Source organism: Delphinus delphis, chromosome 19 (assembly GCF_949987515.2).
Source record: "Delphinus delphis chromosome 19, mDelDel1.2, whole genome shotgun sequence".
NCBI classification, from domain to species: domain Eukaryota; kingdom Metazoa; phylum Chordata; class Mammalia; order Artiodactyla; family Delphinidae; genus Delphinus; species Delphinus delphis.
Window position 1 is genome coordinate 37,299,725 of NC_082701.1, and position 23,645 is coordinate 37,323,369.

Here is a 23,645-nt window from a genome sequence, read left to right on the forward strand (position 1 = left end):
CCTCAACCAGCCCCAATTATGATATTGATAACCAACTGATGCATTCAACCTGGGTCAAGCTTATTGTTATGAAGCTTAAAGATATTTCACAAAATTGTGCCATGCATGTCCAGGGGCTCACAATGCCAGGCCTTCCATGAGTAACTCTCACGGCCAACATGGGCTGCCCAACAGCTCCTGACCTTTGGTGAGTGCCTCAGTCCCTGCCACTGACATTGCCTCACTTTGCTTAAAGCTCCTAAGTCAGTGTATGTCATCCTGGAAGTGCAGGCACATTACAGCTGACACTGTGATTGATTCACCAGGAAGTCAGCCTCCTAACTGCAAACTCCTGGTGTGTTTCACAAGCTCCTGCAGAAACACTCTTTCCACCGAGATTACTGATGCAGGTCCTGCTGCTTCCCTGCGGGTTGTTGAATGGAACATATGCCCCAGACCCTGAGGTCAGTGAAAGGATGGTGACTAGCTCCTGCATCTTCTCAGGCCAGTTTGGCTCTTAGGGATGCTTCTGTTCTTTCCCTGAGCAAACCTGAAGCTTTCTGGCTAGATCTCAAAATAAGCCACAGCACTTCTATCTTTGTCCAACATAATCAACTCCCAGATGCTCCACAGTGAGTTATCCAAGCTGTGACTTGTCATTCACTCATCCCCAAACACTGACTGAGCATGGGACACAGTCCAGCCTTGTTCTGGACACTGGTACCTAGAAATGACGTGAACAAAACCTCTGGTAGCCCTCCCCTCCTGCTGATCTTTCTGCCTCTCCTCCCCAGTTCCTGCCTCAAGGTAGGCAGGAACAGAAAATGAGAGACCCTGTATCTAGGTCAGCTGAGCCCTCAAGATGTCACCCTGGCCCAAAAGCTGAGCCATAAAAGCACTGGAATTGTTTGTTAAAACAAGAGATTTGTTTATCTGTGGGTTTTACCTATCTCTGTCCCCTCCTAATCCCCCACCCTTCCTATGACCACAGGGAACTGAGATTTGGCTATAATTGCTGCTCAATCACATACCATTAACTTCCCACTTAAGCTCACTTATACCAAGTACATATTTTATCCTCTCACCCACACAGCCAACATGCTAGAGCCCACAAATCATCTGTGTGCACTTTGGAAATTTTTCAATTATTTTTAATCAGCACAAAAATGTCTAATCCCAATGTTAGCTCTGCCCAGACTCACCGGGTACCAGGAAACCAAGGCACCCGATTGAGGGACATGGCAGATTCCTCACCTGCCACGACAATCTATTTTTGGCTCTCCTTTCATGGACTGCATCAACACAAACAGGCAGCTTCAGGCTATCTTTTAAATAGCTGAAGAGGATGTCAAAGTAGAAATTGGATTCAGCACTAAAGCTTCCAGGGATCAGCAGTGTTTAATTTGGGACTTTTCTCCATTTGGAGTGGGATTTTACCTCCGTTGAACATTGTCACTCACCAAGCTCCCCTTGGTGTATGTCTCACCACAACAACACACCCAGGAAACTGCGTGGGAAAGGAAAGGCAGATGGAGGGAAAATAAACAGTCTGTGCTTTCTGCAAACTAAAAATTACCTGTTACTTATCTAATAATAATAATAATCTGCTGCAATTTTCCCAACCCTCAGAATAAATCAGATTTAAAATGTTGATGTGTCACAACATCCGATTAACAGCTGAGGTGTAAATTACAGAGCACAGCTGAGCAAGGTAGGAGAAAAATATCTAGGATGAACAATGGTCCCTAGAAAAAGGCTGAGTAAAAAGGGAGTTGTTAAGAAAACAGTATATACAGTCTTGTGGGGGCCCATCACAGTCTCCAAATTGTGGTTCCCTGGCTTAAGCCCCTGGAAACTTGGCTTGTTCTCCAAACAAGGAATTTGGAGACCTAACAGCATGGGCATAAAATGGGAACTGATCCCTGAACATCTAGTAAAATGTGTCACCCATAATAGGAATTTGGTAAATAATTTTTGGATGGATGAAAGGACAGATTGATGGATGATTGATTGATTGACTGAATGACATGGCTTATGATATATTTGATTCATGTAATACTGAGCAGTGGTATAAGATTCTATATTATATCCTAGAGATCTTTTTTACCTCCTGATATCACTGATCTGAGTACTCTTTCTCTCACTCTCTACTTGGAAAACTATCCCCTTCTTAATATGTCACTCCCTACTCCTTACTTAAAACGCTCTGATATTTCCCCATCCCTACAGGATAAAGTTTAAATTCCCTAACATGACACTCAAAGCCTGACATGACCTAGCACCTGCCTACCTCTCTATCCTTACCTCGCATCCTTCCCCCATACTCTCACCTTCACCTACACTGAAATACTTCCCTGGGCATGACTAGTTCTCCCATGTCCATGTGTGCACAGTCCTCTGTATGTCATGTTTTTCTTCACTTTTCCTCCTTTTCCACACTATACCACCAAAGCACTTTGTTAACTTCCCCTGATCCTTCAAGACTTAGCTCAGGCCTTAGTGCCTAAGATTCCCCAGGTGGACGGTCTTCCTCTAATATCATCATACCTGTAACTCTATCATAGCACTCTTCACACTAAATTATAACCATTAGGTTACTTACCTGTCTTCTTTCTCTAGACTGTGGATTCTGGAAAGTAGATTCTATATATTTAATCTCTGAATTTCCAGCCATCATAGTGTTTATAGCATGGTAGGGACTCAATAAATATGAGTGAATAAGTAAATGCATGGAGGCGATGTTTATCTTGAAATAGTACTGCCCAGTTATTAATATTTTCTTTTCTCCCCTAGGTTTCTGATTCATCAAACCCATTTCTTAATCGAATGCTCAACAGAGACACTATCACAAGAATAACATATAAAAGTAAGTTTGGTTCAATTTCCTATATAGCAACTATTCTATAAAGGTTAGTCCTGTCTGAAGTCAGAAAGGCAGAACTGATGATCTCCAAGGGCCTCTTTCAGCTTCATGATCCTTTAATTCTGTAGAAAGTCACTCTGGAGAGTGAAGGTAGGCTAAGAAGCAGCTCATTTCAAACAGAAGCCCCCAGAGTGCCTTTGTCATCCATGTCTGTCTAAGGTAATAATGATTATTATGATGATGGTCATCATTACCCCATGGATTGGTAAAGAGCTGGGGGACTCTGCTAGCTGACAGACTCTACCAATGTCAGCTGGCCACATTTGGGGCTTTGCCAATTATGTGATTGAAAAAGCATTCACCAGGTGGTTTGGATCCAACTTCAAAACATCCAGAAGCCCTCAGCGAAACCACATCTCCCTCTCTGTGTCATTGGGTCTCCCTTTCAGGTGGAGGCAGGGTGGCATTTTTCTTCATTTACATGTGTGATACGATGACCTAGAGAACTCTGTCCGGTTTCCTTGGGTTTCTAGAGTGTTTTATCCCCAGAATCCTTAAGCAAAAAAGAGAGAACAGTGAAAAGTTGAAGGAAGTAGAGGGGAAAGGATGCTACTGTCTTCCACAGCAATCCCAGAGTTTGCAAGATTTGGGGATAGTTATGGGACAGCACACACCAAGGGAATGAAATAAAACAGTATAGGAAAAAAAAAATTTAACTAATTAAGAGTGACCAGAAAAGTGGAATTCATGTGCCAATTTTGTCTTTAATCAAGGAACTTCCTCACTTTGACTCTGTTTCCTCATTTGTTAAGTGAAGAAGTTGAACTTCAGATTTCTAAGGTCTTTCTAAATCTAGGATTCTGAATCTGATCTTTGCAAATGTAAAAAGCAACACACAAACATTCTAACACCTCACATCCCCTTTGCGTATCCTCACTTGGTGGAGGCCACTGGTGCTTCTACCTCCAATGGTGACGTGGAAAGACAGAGTGAATGCTTACAGATCTCACCTCAGACTGCTGGAAGGAGAGTATGGAGAAACCTTCTCTTGTTCAATTATTCATCCATTCAGCAAGCATTTCCTGCACACCTGCCTCATGACAGGCACCAAGTGAGGCTCCTGGAATAAAAAGATGGGCCAGACACCAGCCCTCCCCACAGGCACTCGCTTCCATATGAAGTCACTTCCATATGAAGAGGTTGGGGTTGGGGACGCTGGCAGTGATGAATGAACCTGGAGAATCACCTAGAAGAATTAAGTTATCTCCAAAACCATACCACCCTGCCTCATCAGTACCCCTATGGAGTCCTCTCTAAGTTCAAACTTAGATTGATCAGCAAAGGGAGACATTTCTGTCTTGTGTGCAAACAGTTTTTATAACTGCCCATAAAGGATTATTAGTTTTTTTTAACTTTTTTGATTAAAAGAGCATAAAAATTAAATAAAACGTTTTCAAATAATCTTGAATTTGCAGTTTAGAGACCATGAAAAGCCATGAAATCATACATTAAGCCTCAACACACAATCTAAAAGATTGCCAGCTACAAAGTCAATCATTAGTGGGACTTCCCTCCCTGCCCCACCCCCTAGCTCTGGTCTGATTAGTATTAAGTGATGTGGCTGCTGCCAAAGATGAAAGCATCCATATGGGTTTGTGCTATGGGAAGATGGCCTTTCTTACAAATAGGGGCTAGAGAGCCAGGATGACAGATCTTGTTGGAAACAATGATGAATAGCAGTTATGTGGCTGAGGGGAACTTCAACTTCATCTGCTTCAAGGGAGATGTTCCTGATGACTCATCCTCATTGGGTCTGTAGGAACTGAAAAGGACAGACTTTGGCAATAGCTGAAGAGGATAGCAAAGTTAAGACCAAAGACCTTCATTCATTTGTTCACTAAATATTTGCTACAAGTATTTATTAAGTGGTCCTGCGTGCCAGGGAGTAGAGAGATCAATAGAACATGTTTCCTGTCCATGAGCCCCTCACTCTCTAGTCAGAGAGACAGACATATCATAGTGTTTCATAAAGATCTGTATAGCAGGGGATTTCCCAGGTGGTCCAGGGGTTAAGAATTCACTTTCCAAAGCAGGGGATGTGGGTTCAATCCCTGGTTGCGGGAACTAAGACCCCACATGCCGTGTGGTAACTAAGCCCATGCACCACAACTACCGAGCCTGCACACTCTAGGGCCCGTGTGCCACAACTAGAGAGCCCACATGCCACAACTACTGAGCCTGTGAGCTCTTGGGCCTTTGTACCACAGCTAGAGAGCCTGCACACTGCAACTACTGTACACCACAACTAGAGAGCAGAGCCTGCATGCCACAACTAAAGAGCCTGTGCACCACAACTACTGAGCCCATGCACTCTGGAGCCCACATGCCACAACTAGAGAGAAGCCTGCACGCCACAAAGAAGAGCCCAAGCGCCACAATGAAAGATCCTGCATGCTGCAACTAAGATCGGACGCAGCCAAATAAATAAATACATGTCTAAAAAAATTTAAAAACTTTGTGTAACAATTATAATATATTAAAAATAGGAACAGAACTCTTTGGGATCATAGAAAATCTGCCTAAAATTCATGGCAAGGTTATACATAGCAATTGCTATTCAAATAAGCACTGAATAGATGAGTAAACATTTGGTAAGAAAAGACAGCAAGAAAAGAGGGAGGGAGGGAGGGAGGGAGGGAGGGAGATTCCAAGCAGCATATACAAAAGCAAGAAGAGCATTTAAAGGACTCAATAGTTCAAAGGAAGGAACTTTGCTTTCATCAGCTCTTCCTCTCTGCCCACAGCACGTCCAATAAACATTCATTATGGCCTGAATAAATGGAGAAACGAATGGCCCCCTATGGGGGCAGAGGGAATGGCAGGAAAGATGGTCTGGAGTCAGATCTTGAAGGGTCTTGAGAACAGGCTAAGGAGTTTATGCAGAAGCATATTTGAAGAAATGCCCTCACTGCCCTAGATATAGGCTCCTAGAAGTGGGACTAAGAGAGAGCAGGAGCGCCCCCTTCTCTTGTCCCATCATCTATCTGTCAGGGCCAAAGGGAACTAAAGCAAGAGAAAGAGACCCAGTATGGGGAAAGGTAACTGCTTTACGTCCCTAATCACAGGTATTTTGTGCTTTTACACTGTTGGGGAATAATGGAGGTATTCCCAGGAGCACTTATCACATACCTGAAGGAAGTAACACTGCAGGGATAATTATTGGCCTGACATGTGGGAATGGCCTAGACACTGTGATGCCCAGGACACTGTGGCTGAAAGAGATTGATTTTCACAGAAGGAAAGCACTAGCACTCTTCCCTCCAGCTGAACGCCCCAGGGCAGCCAGCTCTTGGAAGTTTGGCCAGCAGACGGCAAGAAGGGGAGTTTCTGAAACAGGAGTCATTCACATGGACACAGCCAGTGGGTAGGAAACACAAGCCTGGAAGTCCCCCCCAGAGGCTCTACGGGAAGCAGCAGGTTATTCATTGGCCCATGAATTCTGGTAGAGACAAAGACAACACCACCTGCTCAGGGGCAACTATCAGAGTACCCAGCTTTCATACTTTTAAGCAAGCAAGAAAGAGATGGGTCCCCACAGCTGCCACCCAAACACACTACCCAGGGACAACTGACTTTGGCCCCCACCCACTCTCCCAACCAGCCCTTCTTCTGATGCTACCCAGAACTACACCCCAGCAGAGCTTCAGTCTGCCATACTCACGCAGCTGTGGTACCCACTCTACAAAGTGCTCATCATCAGGAACAAGGAAGAGATGCTAACCAAACACTTTCTTCACTCTAGGCTCTGTGCTAGAGCTTTATGTGCAGCACCTTACCTGGTGCTCACAAAGTCCCATCCTCAATATAGATACAATTGTTATACCAGTTTATAGATGAGGAAAGCAAGGCTCTAAGAAGTGAAGCCATTTGTCAAGGACACACACCTAGTGAGTGGCTCTGTTAGTCAGTAACATCTGCATAATAAACAAGCATTCAGCAATAGGCATTGATTTCTCACTACTGCATCTGTGGGTTGGTTAGAGTGGCTCTATATGTCTGCAGGTCAGTTAGGGCAACTTGGCTCCACAAAGCTCTCATTTTTCTGAGATCAAGTACTTCTTATGCTGGGGGTCAGAAATGTGTGATGTTCCTTAAGACCTAGGCTTGAAACTCACACACTGTCACTTCTATCTACTTTCCACTGGTCAAAGCAAGTCATATGGCCAAGCCCAACATCAAAATACTCCCATGGAATTGGGGCTGAGGAGGGAGTGAACATTTCCTGAACAATAATTTACTCATCCATAGTGAGAGAGCAAGCATTCCATCATAGGTCCTCCCGGGGACTTTTCTATGCTCTTACTTTCCTACTGTCTTCCTCCCTAAGGAGCAAGGAAAGCTAAGCTCTGAGGTCTTAAAACTAGTTGTAATGCTGATACTTTCACATTACATGAAGCTTATCGGCATGTTCTTCTCTTAATTCCAAATTTAGTTCAGTTTGAAGAGCCATCTCTTTGCTTTTTGCACTTGTTTCCACTCTGGAAGGGACATAAACTATGCACAGAACTTGTGGGTACTTTAAAAGTTCAGGCTCATACCATCCTAAGCCCCCTGCAGCTCCTGTCTGTCCCTTGACATAGGACTACCAGTGGAAACCACTGTCATTCAAGGGAACACAGTGGCACTGCCATTATTAGGCACATACAGAAACCAGAGAAGGCATAGAGATTGGTACTAGATGGGTCAATCTTCTCTATCAGTCTTTCCCTTGGAGGCCATTTGTAATGAAAAGTCAATCTAAAACTCTGAGCAGAGAGTAACATGATCTCCTGACAAAAGGATCTCTCTGTTTGCTTGCATAGACTATAGGGGCATGAACAAAAGTTGAGAGATGATTGCAGCAATGTTGATCGTGATCAGGCCAACTTGGGAGAGGTGATGAGAAATGATTGGGTATATTTTGAAGGAAGAGCCAAGAGATTGACTGACAGATTGGGTGTGTGATATGAGAGAGAGGAGTCAAATATAACTAAGGTTTTTAGCCTGAGTAAATGGAAGGAAGACTTTTCCATCATCTGAGATGGGGAAGGTTATGGATGAAGCATATTCATGGGTAGGAAGGGAATCAGAATTTCAAATATGTTAAACTCAAGATGGGCATCAAAGAAGAGGTGTGGAGTCTAGGCAGTTGGATATATGAGTCTGGATTTCAGGATACAGAACTACAGATATAAATGTGGAAGTCATTGGGATCCAGATGGCATTTAAACCTGGGTGAGATCATGGGAGAGAATAAATAGAGAAGAGAGGCGGACATATCCTCACTTTTAAAAGATCCCCATGACTTAAGATTGTAAATAATTTCTAAAGATATCTTTTAAATCCTACCCTGGATGAGGCTCTGGTATGTCTGTCTCATCAACTGGCTCAGGAGGTACAAAGAGGCAGGAGTAAGCATGGAAGCATGGGGTGAAATCGCTACAAAATGGCAGCCAGTAGGCACACAATCCATTTGCTTGATTTCAACATATATTAGATGACTAGGGAGAAAAAAATGAATTGTGCAAAATCATTCTATTGATCCAGTTGAGAAAATCAATGCCAGGTAATCCATAAAAGAAGGAAAGAAGGAGAATCTTGCCAAAAGGACTGGGAATTTTGGAAGCCAACATTCTGGTAAAAGCCACTATACTTATGGGATGTAATGTGTTCTAGTGAAGATATATAGAACTAAGCAGACCTGGGCTCCTGGCTCTACCACTCTTTTCTGTGTGGATTCTGGCAAGTTTCTTAACCTCTCTGAGATAATTTCCTCATCAATAAAATGAGGATACTAATACTGACATTGAGAGTGTTGGGATGAAGATTAAACAAGGCAATGAGTCAGTTGCCTGGACATTGACTGGTATAAACCAGGTGCATAATAACATGTGTTTCTAAATTATCCTAGGTATGTTGTGGTCAAATCCAGCTTCCTGGAGAGTGGGAGGCAGGTCACTATAAAACTAAATAAAAGTTATTGTCAAGGTGAATGCAATACAGGGCACACAAACAACAGAGCTTGTTTACTCTAATGAAACCCAGCTCCTGCATGGGACCCGTACATTGGATGGCAATAGCCTAGTGAGCTTCCACTCTCTTTGAAAGCTTGGATTTCATATGTCTGAGCAAATCTTATAAAACACTCTTACTTACCCAGACTGACGATGGAAAAGACCAGCCTGAATTAATTTCAGGCTGAATTTAGAAAGTCTTTTAAAGAAAATCCATTTTATTCAAGTTAAATTCGCCTTCAACAGATTAAGGGTCAAGACTGAAATCATGGCATTGAAAAATGGATTTTCTGGAGGAGATATTCGTAATTTACTTGAAGTATTTTAATTGTTTAGTGTAGTGTATTGGAACAATGCCAATATCCCTCCATTTTCCTTGTGTTAATTAATAAGTAGGCACAGAGCCCCAATTACATAAAAGGTGACATTCTTATCATTTGATTTTCCACCTGATTTCATGGGGTCAGCATTATTTTTTTTTAAAGAATATTTATATTTTCAAGTGGAGCAAAGAACCTTCTTAAATGGGTAAGAGGGAGTTGTTATTAGAACAGTACACATAAATGAATGCTTTCTTCCAGGGTCTTAGGACAGTGGAGTATTTTAGTAGCTTCATTCTCTTTCAGTTTCATATACTCCATTCATTTCATAGACAGTAAATACAATGGTGAACTTCAGTCCAATAAGAATCCAAAAGATTATAGATTCCAAATTTGAAAGGGTCTGATTATTGTCTTAATACGTATTTCCAGCAAGGAAATAAAAGCACACAACTCAAGGTGTTTTGAGGAAAGCTTTTAAACATGGTGTTTTGAGCCCTTTAAAAATCTTTTTTCAAACTTGCCTGTTTATAACTTTGCTTTAGCCCCCCCTACCCCAACCCTGACTAAAACATGAATGTGTAGGCAAGGACAGACCAACTTGTAACTGCCTTATACTTCTCAGTTCCTTGGGAAGTGTTCTGTGCACTCACTCCTCAGAGGAACACAGTGTTAAATGTGATGAAATATCACCAGGGAGCTTAAGCATGTTACTCCCGGTGACTTTCTCTATGCTTAATTGAACTTGTGCTTTCATTTCAAATGAATGGATTTGGAAATGTTTTCACAGAATGCAAAATGCAGCATTCCACTCCCCACGTTGCAATCCAAGTAGTAACTATAGTCAGCAAGGAAAAGGAACATCTTACCTCCATTGAATCCAGTTCTCGGAGGCCCTCTTTTTCATTTTTCATTTGTATAAAATGAAAAATCATATTACTTTATTCTTTAGCAATTGCCTTTTTTCATTTCAGTTGAATTTGCCTCAGATTACAAGAGGAAATGTCATTCCATATGAGAAAATTGCCAAAGAGTTCCATATTAATCAGAAGTTAGTCCAGTATTGATTTCTGGAACTGCTGTGCCTTTTTCTCACTGGCATCATTCTCTTTGAATGGGAACTTCATAATCAGGAAGTCAGGCGATGTTAAATCTCATCAATGTCACATAAGTTAACACGATGCATTTACCAGAGGCTGCCATCGAAGTTCAGACTAAGGGAAAGATTTCCCCGCTATGTGATACTAGGCATTTCATCATGGTGTATTTCAAAGAAAGAAAGAGAGAGAGAGAAGGAGGGAGGGAGGGAGGGAGGGAGGAGGGAAGGAAGGAAGAAAGAAAGGAAGGAAAGAAAGAGTCAGCTTTAGGAGTTGTGTCCAAAACTAAGAACTCAGTATAAGATAAGGCATAGATTCAGCAAGAGCATGTCATAAAACCAAAAGCACAGCTGTTAACTTCTCCAATCATTGGAAAGAATAAACTGGGGCTATCAACTGTGTATAAATATTCTCTACCTACTGGTTATCCAAGGGGTCTTCCTGTGATGTAGAGGTATATCCAACACATTGAAAAAATCACAACACTGTCATACCAAAAATTTGACCTACAGAAGAAAAATTTATCTATGTAAGCTTGTTTATATTGAAGGATATTTGGGGGTCTATAGATTATATTTTAACCTAAAGATGACTTTAGCAATTATCCAGAATATTCTTGTGCTCACAAGTAAGAGGTTACATGACTTATCCGTGAAGAAAGAGTAAGTTACTGGCAAAGCCACAGTTGGAACTTAGTCTTGAATTAAGACTCCTGCTTGAAGTCCAGGGCTTTGCCCTCTATATGATGATGATGATAGACAGAAGATAAATAGATGATAGATAGATAGATAGATATAGATAGATAGATAGATGATAGGAAACCTCTCTATAAAACTACTCATGAAAATTTATTTCATGCCATCACTTTCTTTCAGTAAATATCCTTAAAACAAGCAGAGGCATGCATGATAAGCTTATTGGCCTCTGAGCTTCACCCCAAATTTTTATCTCTCTGTTTATAAACAACTCTGACCTCTAGATCTTTGGCATCCTTACTAATGAATAGAGCCTTGAGAATTTGGAGAGCAGAATCCATCTTTCAGGACATTAATTCTTAGGCTCCTTTTTGTCTACCATGACAAGAGGATAACACTGACACGCACAAACTGTTGGTTTTCTGCTGGCTGCTGCATGGATAAGGTAGTCTGTGGGTAATAATTACTTCCTGACCTGGTAAGCCATGGAAGACACCCCAGTGTTCCTTGACACTAGGGCTGAAAACTTTCTTGGGTCCCACTGCCTCTTTCCTGCCAAATACATCAAGCAAGTCATTGTGGGGAGAAAAGAAGATATAAAAAGGTAGTCAGTAGTTCTCAAATTAATCCCTAAAAGATAAAACAGTGATTTAATGTCAGCCTTTGAGGCAAAATGGTGAGTCATGAGGACAAGTGTTATATGTTAAATGCACACATTACAGTTTCAGCAATGTAAACGCAAAGGTGTGTTTGGTGCAGAAACAGTAACACCACATGGAGACAGGCAACAGTCTCCGTCTCATTCTGAGATCTGGGGTATGACATATTTGGGAGTAGTGGTGAGCAGCATGTATTTAAGCTAATGGTATAGACTGAAGCCTCAGAGATTTTCTCCCATAATCTGACAGATGATGTTGCCTCTTCCTCCTTTATTTTCTGTCCAGAGCCACCAGCAGGTGAAGCTGCTGGGCAGAGACCATTTCATTCATGCATGCAACCAATGTTTAATGAGCACCCACCATGTAGTGGACCCCATGGTAGGGCTTAAGGAATCAGAGATAAAAGACGGAAGCCCTTCTCCCAAAGGATCTCACAGTTTACTGGGACATTCAAATAGGTTAGTTAATTATTGGCAAGCTAATTCAGTAAATATGGTGTAAAAGGAAGGCACTAACCCAGTGTGGGAGAGCCAGGAAGGCTCGGGGAGGCCAAGCAATTGTTATCCCAGGAAAGCTGGGCAAGGACATTAGTATTGGTGAGTACTTGCCATGGGCCAGGCAGGCCCTGTGCCAAGTACTTGAAAAGTGTGATCTCATTTGTTCCTCAAAAACTCTGTGAGGCAAGTACTCTGTCTTAGGCAGGTCAGCCTGCTATAATAAAGCAGCATAGACTGGGTGGCTTATAAACAACAGAATTTATTTCTTATAGTTATGTAAGGATGAAAATATGAGATGACAGTGCCAGCATGACTGGGTTCTGGTGAAATCCCTCTTCTGTGTTACAGAATTCTTGTTGGATTTTCACATAGCAGAAAGAGAGTGAGAGAGCCCTCTGGGGTTGTTTTTAAAAGGACACTAATCCCATTCATGAGGGCTACACCCTCATGAGCTAATCACCTCTCAAAGGCTCTGCCTCATAATATCATCACATTGGGGATTAGGATTTCAATCTATGAATTTGAGGGAGACACAACCATTCAGTCCACTCTCCACTCCAACCATCTGCATACTGAGAAACTGAGGCTCAGATGGTTACCTGCATGCCCAAGGTCATGCAAATGGTGAACAGCAAAGCCAGCACTGAAACTCCAGTCTGAGACCAAAGTTCACATTCTTCACACAGGGGTTTTTCCAAGTTCTGTAGTGTGAGGAAATTAAAAGGGCAAAGATGAAGTATGCATATTAGCAGATTCATGGGAAGAACAAAGTGGTGAATGATGACTGTCGGAGGGTAGAAGCTGCCATGTTCTGTGGCAACCATTGCACATCTCACAGGTGACATGGGTGAAGAGGAATCTCCTGGCAGGACCACAGCAGCAGAGCCTGGGATATCAGCACAAGAGTGTTTTGGAAGCAGGTTTTTGCCCTGCTATGTGGGTTAAATCCATGAATGTAACCTGTTGCTCCTGGCCTTCCCCCTGACCCCAACACACACACACACACACACACACACACACACACACACTCACACACACCCTGTCCTCAAATACAGATGAAACACAGAGGCTAATTATAGTTTCAGAAAAACATAAATGTTGTTTTTCTTTACTCTAGTCATGCCTGGAATGCCCCTCATTCTATGGTCTCCTTCCATCTCTCCTCCCCACCACACCTAATAAAATAAAATACAATAATAGCAGACACAGACCTACTAGAGAATGGACTTGAAGATATGGAGAGGGGGAAGGGTAAGCTGGGACAAAGTGAGAGAGTGGCATGGACATATATACACTACCAGACGTAACATAGATAGCAAATGGGAAGCAGCCGCATAGCACAGGGAGATCAGCTTGGTGCTTTGTGACCACCTAGAGGGGTGGGATAGGGAAGTTGGAGGGAGGGAGATGCAAGAGGGAAGAGATATGGGGACATATGTATATGTATAACTGATTCACTTTGTCATAAAGCAGAAGTTAACACACCATTGTAAAGCAATTATACTCCAATAAAGATGTTTTTAAAAAATACAATAATAGCAGCATGCTAGAGTACCCAATATGCTCCAAGTGCAAGCTTGGTTAAACAAATCACATTGACCTTTAATAAACATGTGCCAAATGCTTCCTTTTCTCATTCAATATGTTAATCTTCAGGCCAAGCCACCATCAGAGGAAAGATCATTAAGTGCAAATTTGATCACACTACTCCTCAGCTTAAAACATTTCCGTGGCTCCACATTGCCTACAGGATGAAGCCCTAATTCCCAACAGCACAGAGAAGGACCTTCTGGGTGTGGCCTGTACTGACCACCCCCCCAGCCTTATTCCTCACAACACCCCTTCCCCTGCATCTTACCCATGCACTAGCTGTCCTGAGTATGTGCTGCTCTGTGTCTTTAGCTTTCTTTACTGTGACCATCTACAGTGCCCTTGACAGCCACCCTTACCAGCCACACACTGATTACCTCCTGTTGTTCAAGATACAGTTCAGGTCAGCTCCTCAATTAATCCTCTGCAGTCCCACCCACCCCCAGGCATAACTGACAGCCTCTCAATGTACCCAGTGCAGATATATATCACTATCTCTGTGGTTTCTTGCTGTATTCACTTACATTACATCCTGCTTGCCTATACCTAGCTTAGTGCCTGACACATACTAGGGGCTTAAGAAATAGTTAGAGCCAAACGGTGGCTACTCAACATAAGCTTGTTGTGTTGACACCTGATCTAACTTCCAAGGACCATCACATCAGTGTATACTCTGGGCACCACAGTTCTGTCATGGAACCATCTGACTGCACAAGTCAGAGTACAGATCCAGCCGAGCTATATTCCAATCACTATGTCTCTCTTGGGTTTGTCTTGATTCCCTGATGTTTTGATAGAAAGGTAGAAACATTTAAATGGAAAGAGAAAGAAAGCCCGTTCTCCTAGTGTTGGTGTTCTAATCCAGCTTGACCAATCTCTCTCATGGGCATTTTGTCGACAGAGCCCTGGAGAAGTTCAGTTACCCTATAAGGGTAGGCAGAGGCCAGGAGAGGCAGTTTAGGATGAAGCAGGCTAACTGGTTTTATTTGCATTGTTCCAAACCACTGGATCAGTTGACTTGTCCTTAACTCAGTTGGCAAGCAAAGGAGCTCTGAAATCCAAATTTCCTTGGCAAAGATGGTTCTTTCTTATCAGAGAAACTTGAGTGAGAAATTTCTGGGGGAAGAGATGGGGAAGGTAAGGGATTTTTGCCCAGGAAAATGGATTAGCAGCATTAACGCTCAGGATAAGTAGGTACAGCCTGGGCCAAGATGCATTTATCATCACCATCCTGATATTAAGGTCAACATATTATATATTTTTTTGCAATTTGTTATCTGTCTCTTCAGCTAGAATGAGGGCAGGCATCTATTCTTGTTCACTGCTCTACCCCAGAGACTAACCCAGTATCCAGCACTAAGAGGTACCTAGTGAACATTTTTTGAATGAATGAATGACTTTGGCCTGGAAGTCAGGTGAGCTGGATTCCACTTTCCACTCTGCAGTTACCATCTAGCACTCTGACCTTGGGCAGGTCACTCTGCCTCTCTGATCTTCAGTTTCTTGTCAATGAAGATGTTATTATATGCCTGACCAATCTTATTAGGACAGTATGAGGTTCCAGCTGTATGTGAAAGCCCTTTTTTACCATTATACATACACAATACTGAATTTGAGAGATTATATCAACCACCAAAGAGTCAGTTCTTTCCCACTGGGAGTTGAACACATGGATGAGAAAATGTATGTGAACCTAGGAGGACTGGAGGAGCAGGTCTTATCCCTCTGCCAGCCAGGCTTTGGGTCCCTGCCATGTGTTCTTCAGGCTCCCTGGGCCGACCACAGTTGTGGACACTCATGGCAAACCAGTGGGTGCAAGACTCCTGAAGACATAGATTAGAGATCACTGGGGTACAGAGAGCAATGGAAGCCATGAATGTAGATGGGCTATGATGAGAATATAGACTGAGGGAAGAAAGAGCCTTGGACTGATCCTCAGGAAATGCCAACACTGAGTAAAGCAGGTAGAAAATAAGAATCCAGCAACAGAATCCTGGAAGGAATGGCCAGAAAAATAGGAGTCCCAAGTATGGTGTTTTAGAAGCCAAGAGAAGAGAGAAAGAGTCTGCAGAAAGAAGGGAGGAAGGATCATGAGAAGAGGAGGAGAGAAGTTCATTGAAATTTATTGACATTTGAAAACTCCAGTACATTATAATTTTATAAAAATACAACCAATGCATTGAATTTAAAAATCAGAATGAAATATACCAACATGTTAATGGCAATTGTTTTATGTGATCAGAGTTATTATTTTCCTCTTTCTTTTTTCCATATAGTCTTATATGTATTTATGTTACTTTTATAATTGAAAAAGTATATTTAATAATAAAAGATATATGAGTGTGAATACCTTGAATAGGTATAAGAAGGGTTATCTATATGGGCCTTATGGAGAGGAGAGCCACAAAAATGAAATCAGTTGTTGAATTTAACAGTTAAATCTCATGGTAGGATTTGGTCTGACTTACTTTTCTAAAAATATTTTCTTAATGTTCTCTTAATTAAGCAATGCTAATAAATAAGGATGGTGACCAGGCAATGTTTTAACGGGTCCTAAAAGCCTTTAACTGTGTATTTCTTTATGACTATAATGTTATGGGCCCAGGTATCAGGGACCATAACCAAGGACTTGGCTCTTCCTATTCTCCTTGTGGTAGACCACATTACTGTTCACCAATATTCATTGTCTCATCCTATGGGAGGAATGTGCTTCCTTAAATCTCTAACATCAGCCTTGGCCATATGATTTTTTGGCTAACAAAATGTGAGCAGAAGTGACATGTGCCAACATGTGCCAGTGTTTTAAGAGCCAACATATGTTCCACCATGCTTACTTTTCCTCCTATCATTGTGAATCACAGGGATCTAGACAGCAGCTGCTCTGATAGTCTGGGTCCCAGAGTATGGACAACAATGACATGCAGGAAGCTCTCAGCCAACCTAGAATGGACTTGTATCCGAGCAAGAAATAGAATTTTTTTTGTTTAAAGTGATTGTGATTTGGGGAACTGTTTGTTACTGTAGCCCATCCTGAGAGTTATAGTCTTCTGGAATCTGAAAAGAAAAAATTATCAGCAACACCAGCACTTTCTCAAGAAATCTAATTCTTAAGTCTTTTTTATTTCTCTAGATGATGCATATTTACTACAGGGACTTAATATAGAGGAACTATATCCAGAGACCTCTAGTTTCATTACTTATGATGGGTCAATGACTATCCCACCCTGCTATGAGACGGCAAGCTGGATAATAATGAACAAACCTGTCTATATAACCAGGATGCAGGTGAGCTTCTCTGTGGTCTTTTAGCTAATGGGGAAGATGATGTGAAGACTGGCTGGGTTTGTGGAGTGCTTATTGTATTAGTTTGCTAGGACTGCTTTAACAAAGTACCACAAATTTTGTGACTTAAACAACAGAAACATATTGCCTCACATTTCTGGAGGTTCTAAGTCCAAGATCAAGGTGTCTGCAGAGGTGTTTCCTTCTGAGGAAGTGAGGAATATGTTCCATGCCTCTTCCCTGGTTTCTGGTGGTTTTCTGGCAAAACTTTGGTGTTCCTTGGCTTGTAGGAGCATCACCTCAGTCTGCCTTCATCTTTATATGGCATTCTCTTAATGTCTGTGTCTCTTTGTCCAACCCCCACCCCCACCCCACAATAAGGACATCAGTCAAATGGGGTTACGACCTACCCCAATCAGTCATATTAGATTAGGGTCCAACCCAATAAGCTCATCTTACCTAATTATATCTGCAATTTCCCTATTTCCTAATTAGGTCACATTCTGAGGTACTGAGGGTTAGGACTTTAACTTTTTAATCTGGGGGTACACAATTCAGCTCATCAAATTTATGTTTAAAGAATCAGCATCTGGGGCTTCCCTGGTGGTGCAGTAGTTAAAAATCAGTGGTTGAAAATCTGCCTGCCAATGCAGGGGACATAGGTTCGAGCCCTGGTCTGGGAAGATCCCACATGCCGCGGAGCAACGAGGCCCGTGAGCCACAACTACTGAGCCTGTGCGTCTGGAGCCTGTGCTCCATAAAAGAGAGGGCATGATAGTGAGAGGCCTTTGCACCGCGATGAAGAGTGGTCCCCACTTGCCGCAACTAGAGAAAGCCCTCGCACAGAAACGAAGACCCAACACAGTCAAAAATAAATAAATAAACATTTAAAAATAAATAAATAAAAAGAATCAGCATCTGGAAAGGCTTAGCACGAACTAATTATAGATGCACCCTACCTGTTTGAGTGAGAAAAGACAGCAGGGTTAGTTCCCAAAGTGTGCTCTACAACTCTAGTGTTCAAAAGGCAGAGCAAAATGAGTGGTTTGGTCAAATATGTTTGAAAAAGCTTTATCAGGGAACCCTCTTGCATGGTTAGTGGGGATGTAAATTGATACAGTCACTATGGAGAACACTATGGAGCTTCCTTAAAAAACTAAAAATAGAACTACCATATGACCCAGTAATCCCACTACTGTGCATATACCCTGAGAAAGCCATAATTCAAAAAGAGTCATGTATCACAATATTCACTGCAGCACTATTTACAATAGCCAGGATATGGAAGCAACCTAAGTGTCCATCAACAGATGAATGGATAAAGAAGATGTGGCACATATATACAATGGAATATTACTCAGCCATAAAAAGAAATGAAATTGAGTTATTTGTAATGAGGTGGATGGACCTAGAGACTGTCATACAGAGTGAAGTAAGTCAGAAAGAGAAAAAAAATACTATATGCTAACACATATATATGGAATCTAAATGTTAAAAAAATGGTTCTGATGAACCTAGGGGCAGGACAGGAATAAAGACTCAGATATAGAGAATGGACTTGAGGACACGGGGAGGGGGAAGGTTAAGCTGGGACGAAGCATTGACATATAGACACTACCAAATGTAAAATAGATAGCTAGTGGGAAGCAGTCATATAGCACAGGGAGATCAGCTTTGTGCTTTGAGACCACCTAGAGGAGTGGGATAGGGAGGGTAGGAGGGAGACGCAAGAGGGAGGAGATATGGGGATATATGTATATGTATAGCTGATTCACTATACAGTAGAAACTAACATAACATTGTAAAGCAATTATACTCCAATAAAGATGTTAAATTTTTTTTTTAAAAAAGTAGAAAGAAAAGAGAAAAAAGAAATAAAAAGAGCTAAATCGATTTCATTGCTGGAAGGTTTCTCAGGGTCTTTAGAATGATATACATGTCAGTCTCCAAGAAGAGGCAATATGATATGTAACATTTCATAAACATATTTGAATGTGGGATTTTTTAGAGCATCTCACATTATTCCTAGTTGGGCTGGCTAGTATTTCTCAGAACTGAATGGGAACTAGGAGATCTGGCCTCTGAGGCCAACTTTACTAATGGCTCCTTATTAGCTCCTAAGCCTGTTGCCCCACTTCTTTGAAGTGAATTCTCTTCTTTGTAATGAAGGGGATAAATTACATGAGTCTATTCTATGATTGCAAGAGTCTATAAAAACTCAGAGGAAAGATAAGCAAAGGAAGCAAATCCAATCTCCTTTACAGGATATGTATTTACAACCCAACAGCAATTTGAACAATTTGAAGTATCTGATGCTATCTGTATTTACTGGGACTCTTAGTGACTAGCAACCCCCTCCATCTAACTTCAGCTTAGAAAAAGGATTTATCCATGAGATACTGGGTCAACTTATGGAATTTAAGATCAGAAATTGATGTCAGGAAGTCACTGGAATCAGAAGCCCAGAAGCCCTTTCTCTCTGTTCTCTCCTGCTCCCTCCTGCACCGTAGCTTCGTTCTCCTCTACTGCTAGAGAGTATTCTTTAGCTTCACAGTCCTGGGTGGAACATGGCTGCAAACATTTTAGTCCAGCTCCAGATCCTGATATTCACAGAAAAGGAACTGAATTAATCCAGCTTAATTTAGCTCTGACTCCTGGACCAATCACTGTAGTTTGAATAATATCTATGTGGGAGAACAATTCCCTGAATTACTGGACCCCAAGGTGTGATAGAAAGAAGAGACCCTGGAGAACACCCAGCTGGGTTTCCTCCTTTGACAGACAGTGTGTCATAAGACAGAAGAGAATCACTGACTTGTTCAGAGGCACACAGGAGCCAGGGAGCTTGAAGCCAGGCTCCCTCCAAGCATGGAGGTATCAGTGGGTTGTACCCACTGAACCCATGAATCAGGGTCTGTGGAGGCCTCAGGTGTCCTTTCCCACACAGCTGGCACTGCCCGGGTTGGCCACAGTCTACATGGTCTTACTTCTTTCCTGGTATGGGTGGATCTCACAGTTGTTTCTCTCTCCTCAGATGCATTCCTTACGCCTGCTCAGCCAGAATCAACCATCTCAGATCTTTCTGAGCATGAGTGACAACTTCAGGCCCGTCCAGCCACTCAACAACCGTTGCATCCGCACCAACATCAACTTCAGTTTACAGGGGAAGGACTGTCCAAACAACCGGGCCCAGAAGCTTCAGTATAGAGGTGGGTTCAGTGGCTCAGTGGGCAGTGGAGACAGGCCAAGCCCAGTCTTCCTGCTCACACCTACTCTGAAAGGCCAGGCACTATCTCCCATTGGAGGAGTCATGATTATAAGTGACATTTACATGGTGCTTTTCTATTGAAAAAGTCTGTATTTCCTAAACAGAGACAGAGATCAAATCTTTAAATCTTGTCTGGCTCAGGCAAGACAGCATTTTCATTGCCTTTTTACAGAAGAGCCCAGAGAGGCTGATGTTCCCAAAGTTACGTGTTAAAACAGGACAGCTAGAAGCATTAGCGCTTTTAGTTATATACACAATAGATCCCCTTTTCCCCTAGAAGGTGAGCAAATAATTCTGGATGCCAGGCCATTGGGACCCAATGAGGTATGTGTATGAATGCATCTTTTTCTAGTGCTATGTCCCTAGAAGTGACTATAATTCCTACTAGAGGGGACATTCAAGATGCCTCTCGCCTCCCATAACCCTCTGGTCCACACCCAGCCCTCTCTCTTCCCTTCTACACACTAAGTACCTATTGATCATTGTCATAAACTCTCAACATGGAAAGGAAGGTGGAGGAAGGACAGTGTCGTGGAGATGCCCCCAACCAGGAGTTAGGACACCCAAGTTGCTGCCATGGTTCTGACACTAACAAGCCATACAAACCCAGCCAAATCATTTAACCCCAGGGCTCTGGGTGTGTCTGAGAGAGAAAATTAAAGACAAAAATGTGGAGGAAGTTGGAGAGATAAAGTGGAGGGTAGAGGTGGTAGCTGCTTCTAAAGTTGCCTGGTAACATCCATAGTCCCCATATTTAGGCAGCACATTATTGTTTCAAAAGGGCTTCCCTATCCAGGCTCTCATATGCTCCTCACGACAATCATGAAGTAGATGGAATAGGGACACACCCAGAGTGCCAACTTTTTCTGCAAATGGCCAGATAGTAAATACAGGCTTTGTGAGTCATAGGGTCTCTGCCACACTCTGATGTTTTAGGGTGAAAGCAGCCATAGACAATATGTAAATAAATGGTTGTAGCTGTGTTCCAATAAAACTTTATTTACAAAAGCAGTTCACAGCTGGATTTAGCCTGCAGGCTGTCATTTGCCCACCCCTGGTCTAAAGCAGCACCATCCACTATGGCTTTCTGAAAGGATGGAAATGTTCTGTGTCTGCATTGTCCAATAGGGTAGCTACTAGCCACATGTGGCTATTGAATGTCTGAAGTGTGGCTAGTGTGACAACGCAACTACGTTTTCAATTTTATTTATTAATTTAGATTTATATTAGCCACATGTAGCTAGTGACAACCCTATTGGATAGCTCAGGCCTAGAGGTTCATAAGAAAGTGGAGAGGGTAGTTGGGATACATACAAGTAAGCAGACATTTAGAGAACTGTCCCTTCCCCTTTGGAGTAAGCCCCCCAAACTGTGTGTAAATTAATCCAATTATGCCTTGTTTTGTGTTGTTTGTGTGTTTTTTTTTTTCTCTCTCTCTCTTTCCAGTAAATGAATGGCTCCTCAAATAGGAAAGTAAGCCAAGAAGAATTCCACCTCAGTGAAATGCTACAACTGTGAATTGACGTAACCTAAACTGTCCCCTTCTTTCTTCTCTTTCTTTCCTCCCTCAAGCCTCATTCACTCTTTGGATCGGCCCTTTCTTCATGAAAATTGTCTGCAAAACCTTGGCAGAGGAATATATCTCTTACACACACTCACAAATACACACACAAGCACTCACACACACATACACACACATGCAAATATATCTACTCACATACACACTCATACAGCCCCCAAGATGGGAAGTTAAATTTTAGGAACAAAAGGCTCATTCATAAGAGGTCTTAGAAGAAAATAACCAATTAACCTGATTACAATTTTGATACTGTTTTCCGAAACAAATAAATCTACCGAATGAGAATTTTCAGCCTTGTATATTACAAAATTCTTCCAAAAGAGAGAGAGGAGAAAACACAGCTCTGACAGCATCAAGTGGACTTTTGTTCTTTGCATCAAGTAATCTCAAATAGTGTCCTAGGATCCTTTATGGGTGCTGGTGACAGGTGAGCCAAGACAAAGTTGGCCAAGGACACATTTCTAGATTGCGATTCTTCTGTTTACTCAACAATTTAAAAAGAAAAAAGGACAGATATTGAATAGATGCACATTGTATATATATATATCACCACAGACTATTAAAAAATGGAATTATTACCCCTCTTTGTCATATATGTGTAGTAGGATTTGCCAAGATCATATTGATCCATTTGCTGTTTCTTATTTTCCAAAGGTCATACATTGTGTTTGGTTATTGTTAACAGCTCAATAAATGTGTTTAACAAGTTAATTTCATTTTTCTGGCTATAGTCTATTCTCCTTCCTTACAGGCTAAGCCCTGGCTCCATGCAACTGCATTCTTTGGTTTCATTTGTTCCTTCATCTACATGTTTTGCTCATTTGCAGCCAGTTTTTACTGAGTTTGTGGCAATGGGAATGCATTTGCTAAGCAAGTATAACTTTAACTCCACTCCATGGCTCGATCATTCATATGAGGTGAGGTTCAGCCTGAGATAGTAGGTGACAGATTTCTTGCACTTCAAAACTGCCACCACCCACCCCACCCCACCCCCGTGATGCTCCCTTGAAGGAATGCACTTTGTCTTGTAAATTCTTGGGAAAGGGGTGTATTTTCTCTCCAGGTGCAGCTGGATCTCACAAAGTACAAATGAATGCCTTTCTTTTCTTGTTTATAATGGTCACTCACTGTGTTTGGTTACTGTCAAGAAATCAATAAATGTGTGTAACAAGTTATCCAGTACTGTGTCTGAGTTTATTGAGGAGGAGGGCACTCCCTGCTGAAGCCTCTGAGTCCTGCTGTGTCCACAAGCAATTGCATTATGGCCAGCAGGGCAGCCAGAGCCTCCAGAACAGCCTGTCTGGTCATTCCCAGAGCCAGGTAATTAATACCCTGTTGAGAAAACATATAGGCTTAGCTGCTGGAAGGGAAGACTTGGCTGTTCATTCAGTGGCCAAATTAAAAATAACTTTCATCTTTCCTTTCTGTTACAGCTCCAGAAAGAAGGGAAAGCACAGGCATGTAGGGTCTGTGCAAACGGGAACATCCACAAATATGTCAAAAACTTAAGCAAGTGGCTAGGTTTATTGATGACGAAAAAAAAAAATCAAACAGCCAGATATTTCATATTTGAAACAATACACTTAATTTGATTTTTTCCACTTTTTGCACCAAAATTAGTTAGATGATGGCCTTAACCATGATGACATATGACCCTGTTTCTGAGCAATCATATTTTTCCAGAAAACCAGATCTGTCTGCAAAGATTTAGGGTGGGCAGGTGGCAGTCTTTCTTTGTATGGCTTGCTGCTTCCTCTCTAGGT

General features: G+C 42.0%; 1 protein-coding gene across 5 annotated transcripts in view; it reads left to right on the forward strand.

Moving 5' to 3' along the window:
- Positions 1–23,051, forward strand: part of CA10 (carbonic anhydrase 10) — a 619,793-nt gene extending 596,742 nt beyond the window's left edge. For all 5 annotated transcript variants that reach the window (XM_059998257.2, XM_059998253.2, XM_059998254.2 and 2 more), the window contains 4 exons: positions 2,773–2,845; positions 16,884–17,038; positions 20,070–20,244; positions 21,750–23,051. In XM_059998257.2, the coding sequence (XP_059854240.1) occupies positions 2,773–2,845; positions 16,884–17,038; positions 20,070–20,244; positions 21,750–21,772 (426 nt within the window). In that variant the 3' untranslated portion in view covers positions 21,773–23,051. The remainder of the gene's footprint in view (positions 1–2,772; positions 2,846–16,883; positions 17,039–20,069; positions 20,245–21,749) is intronic.
- Positions 23,052–23,645: the final 594 nt, after the last annotated feature.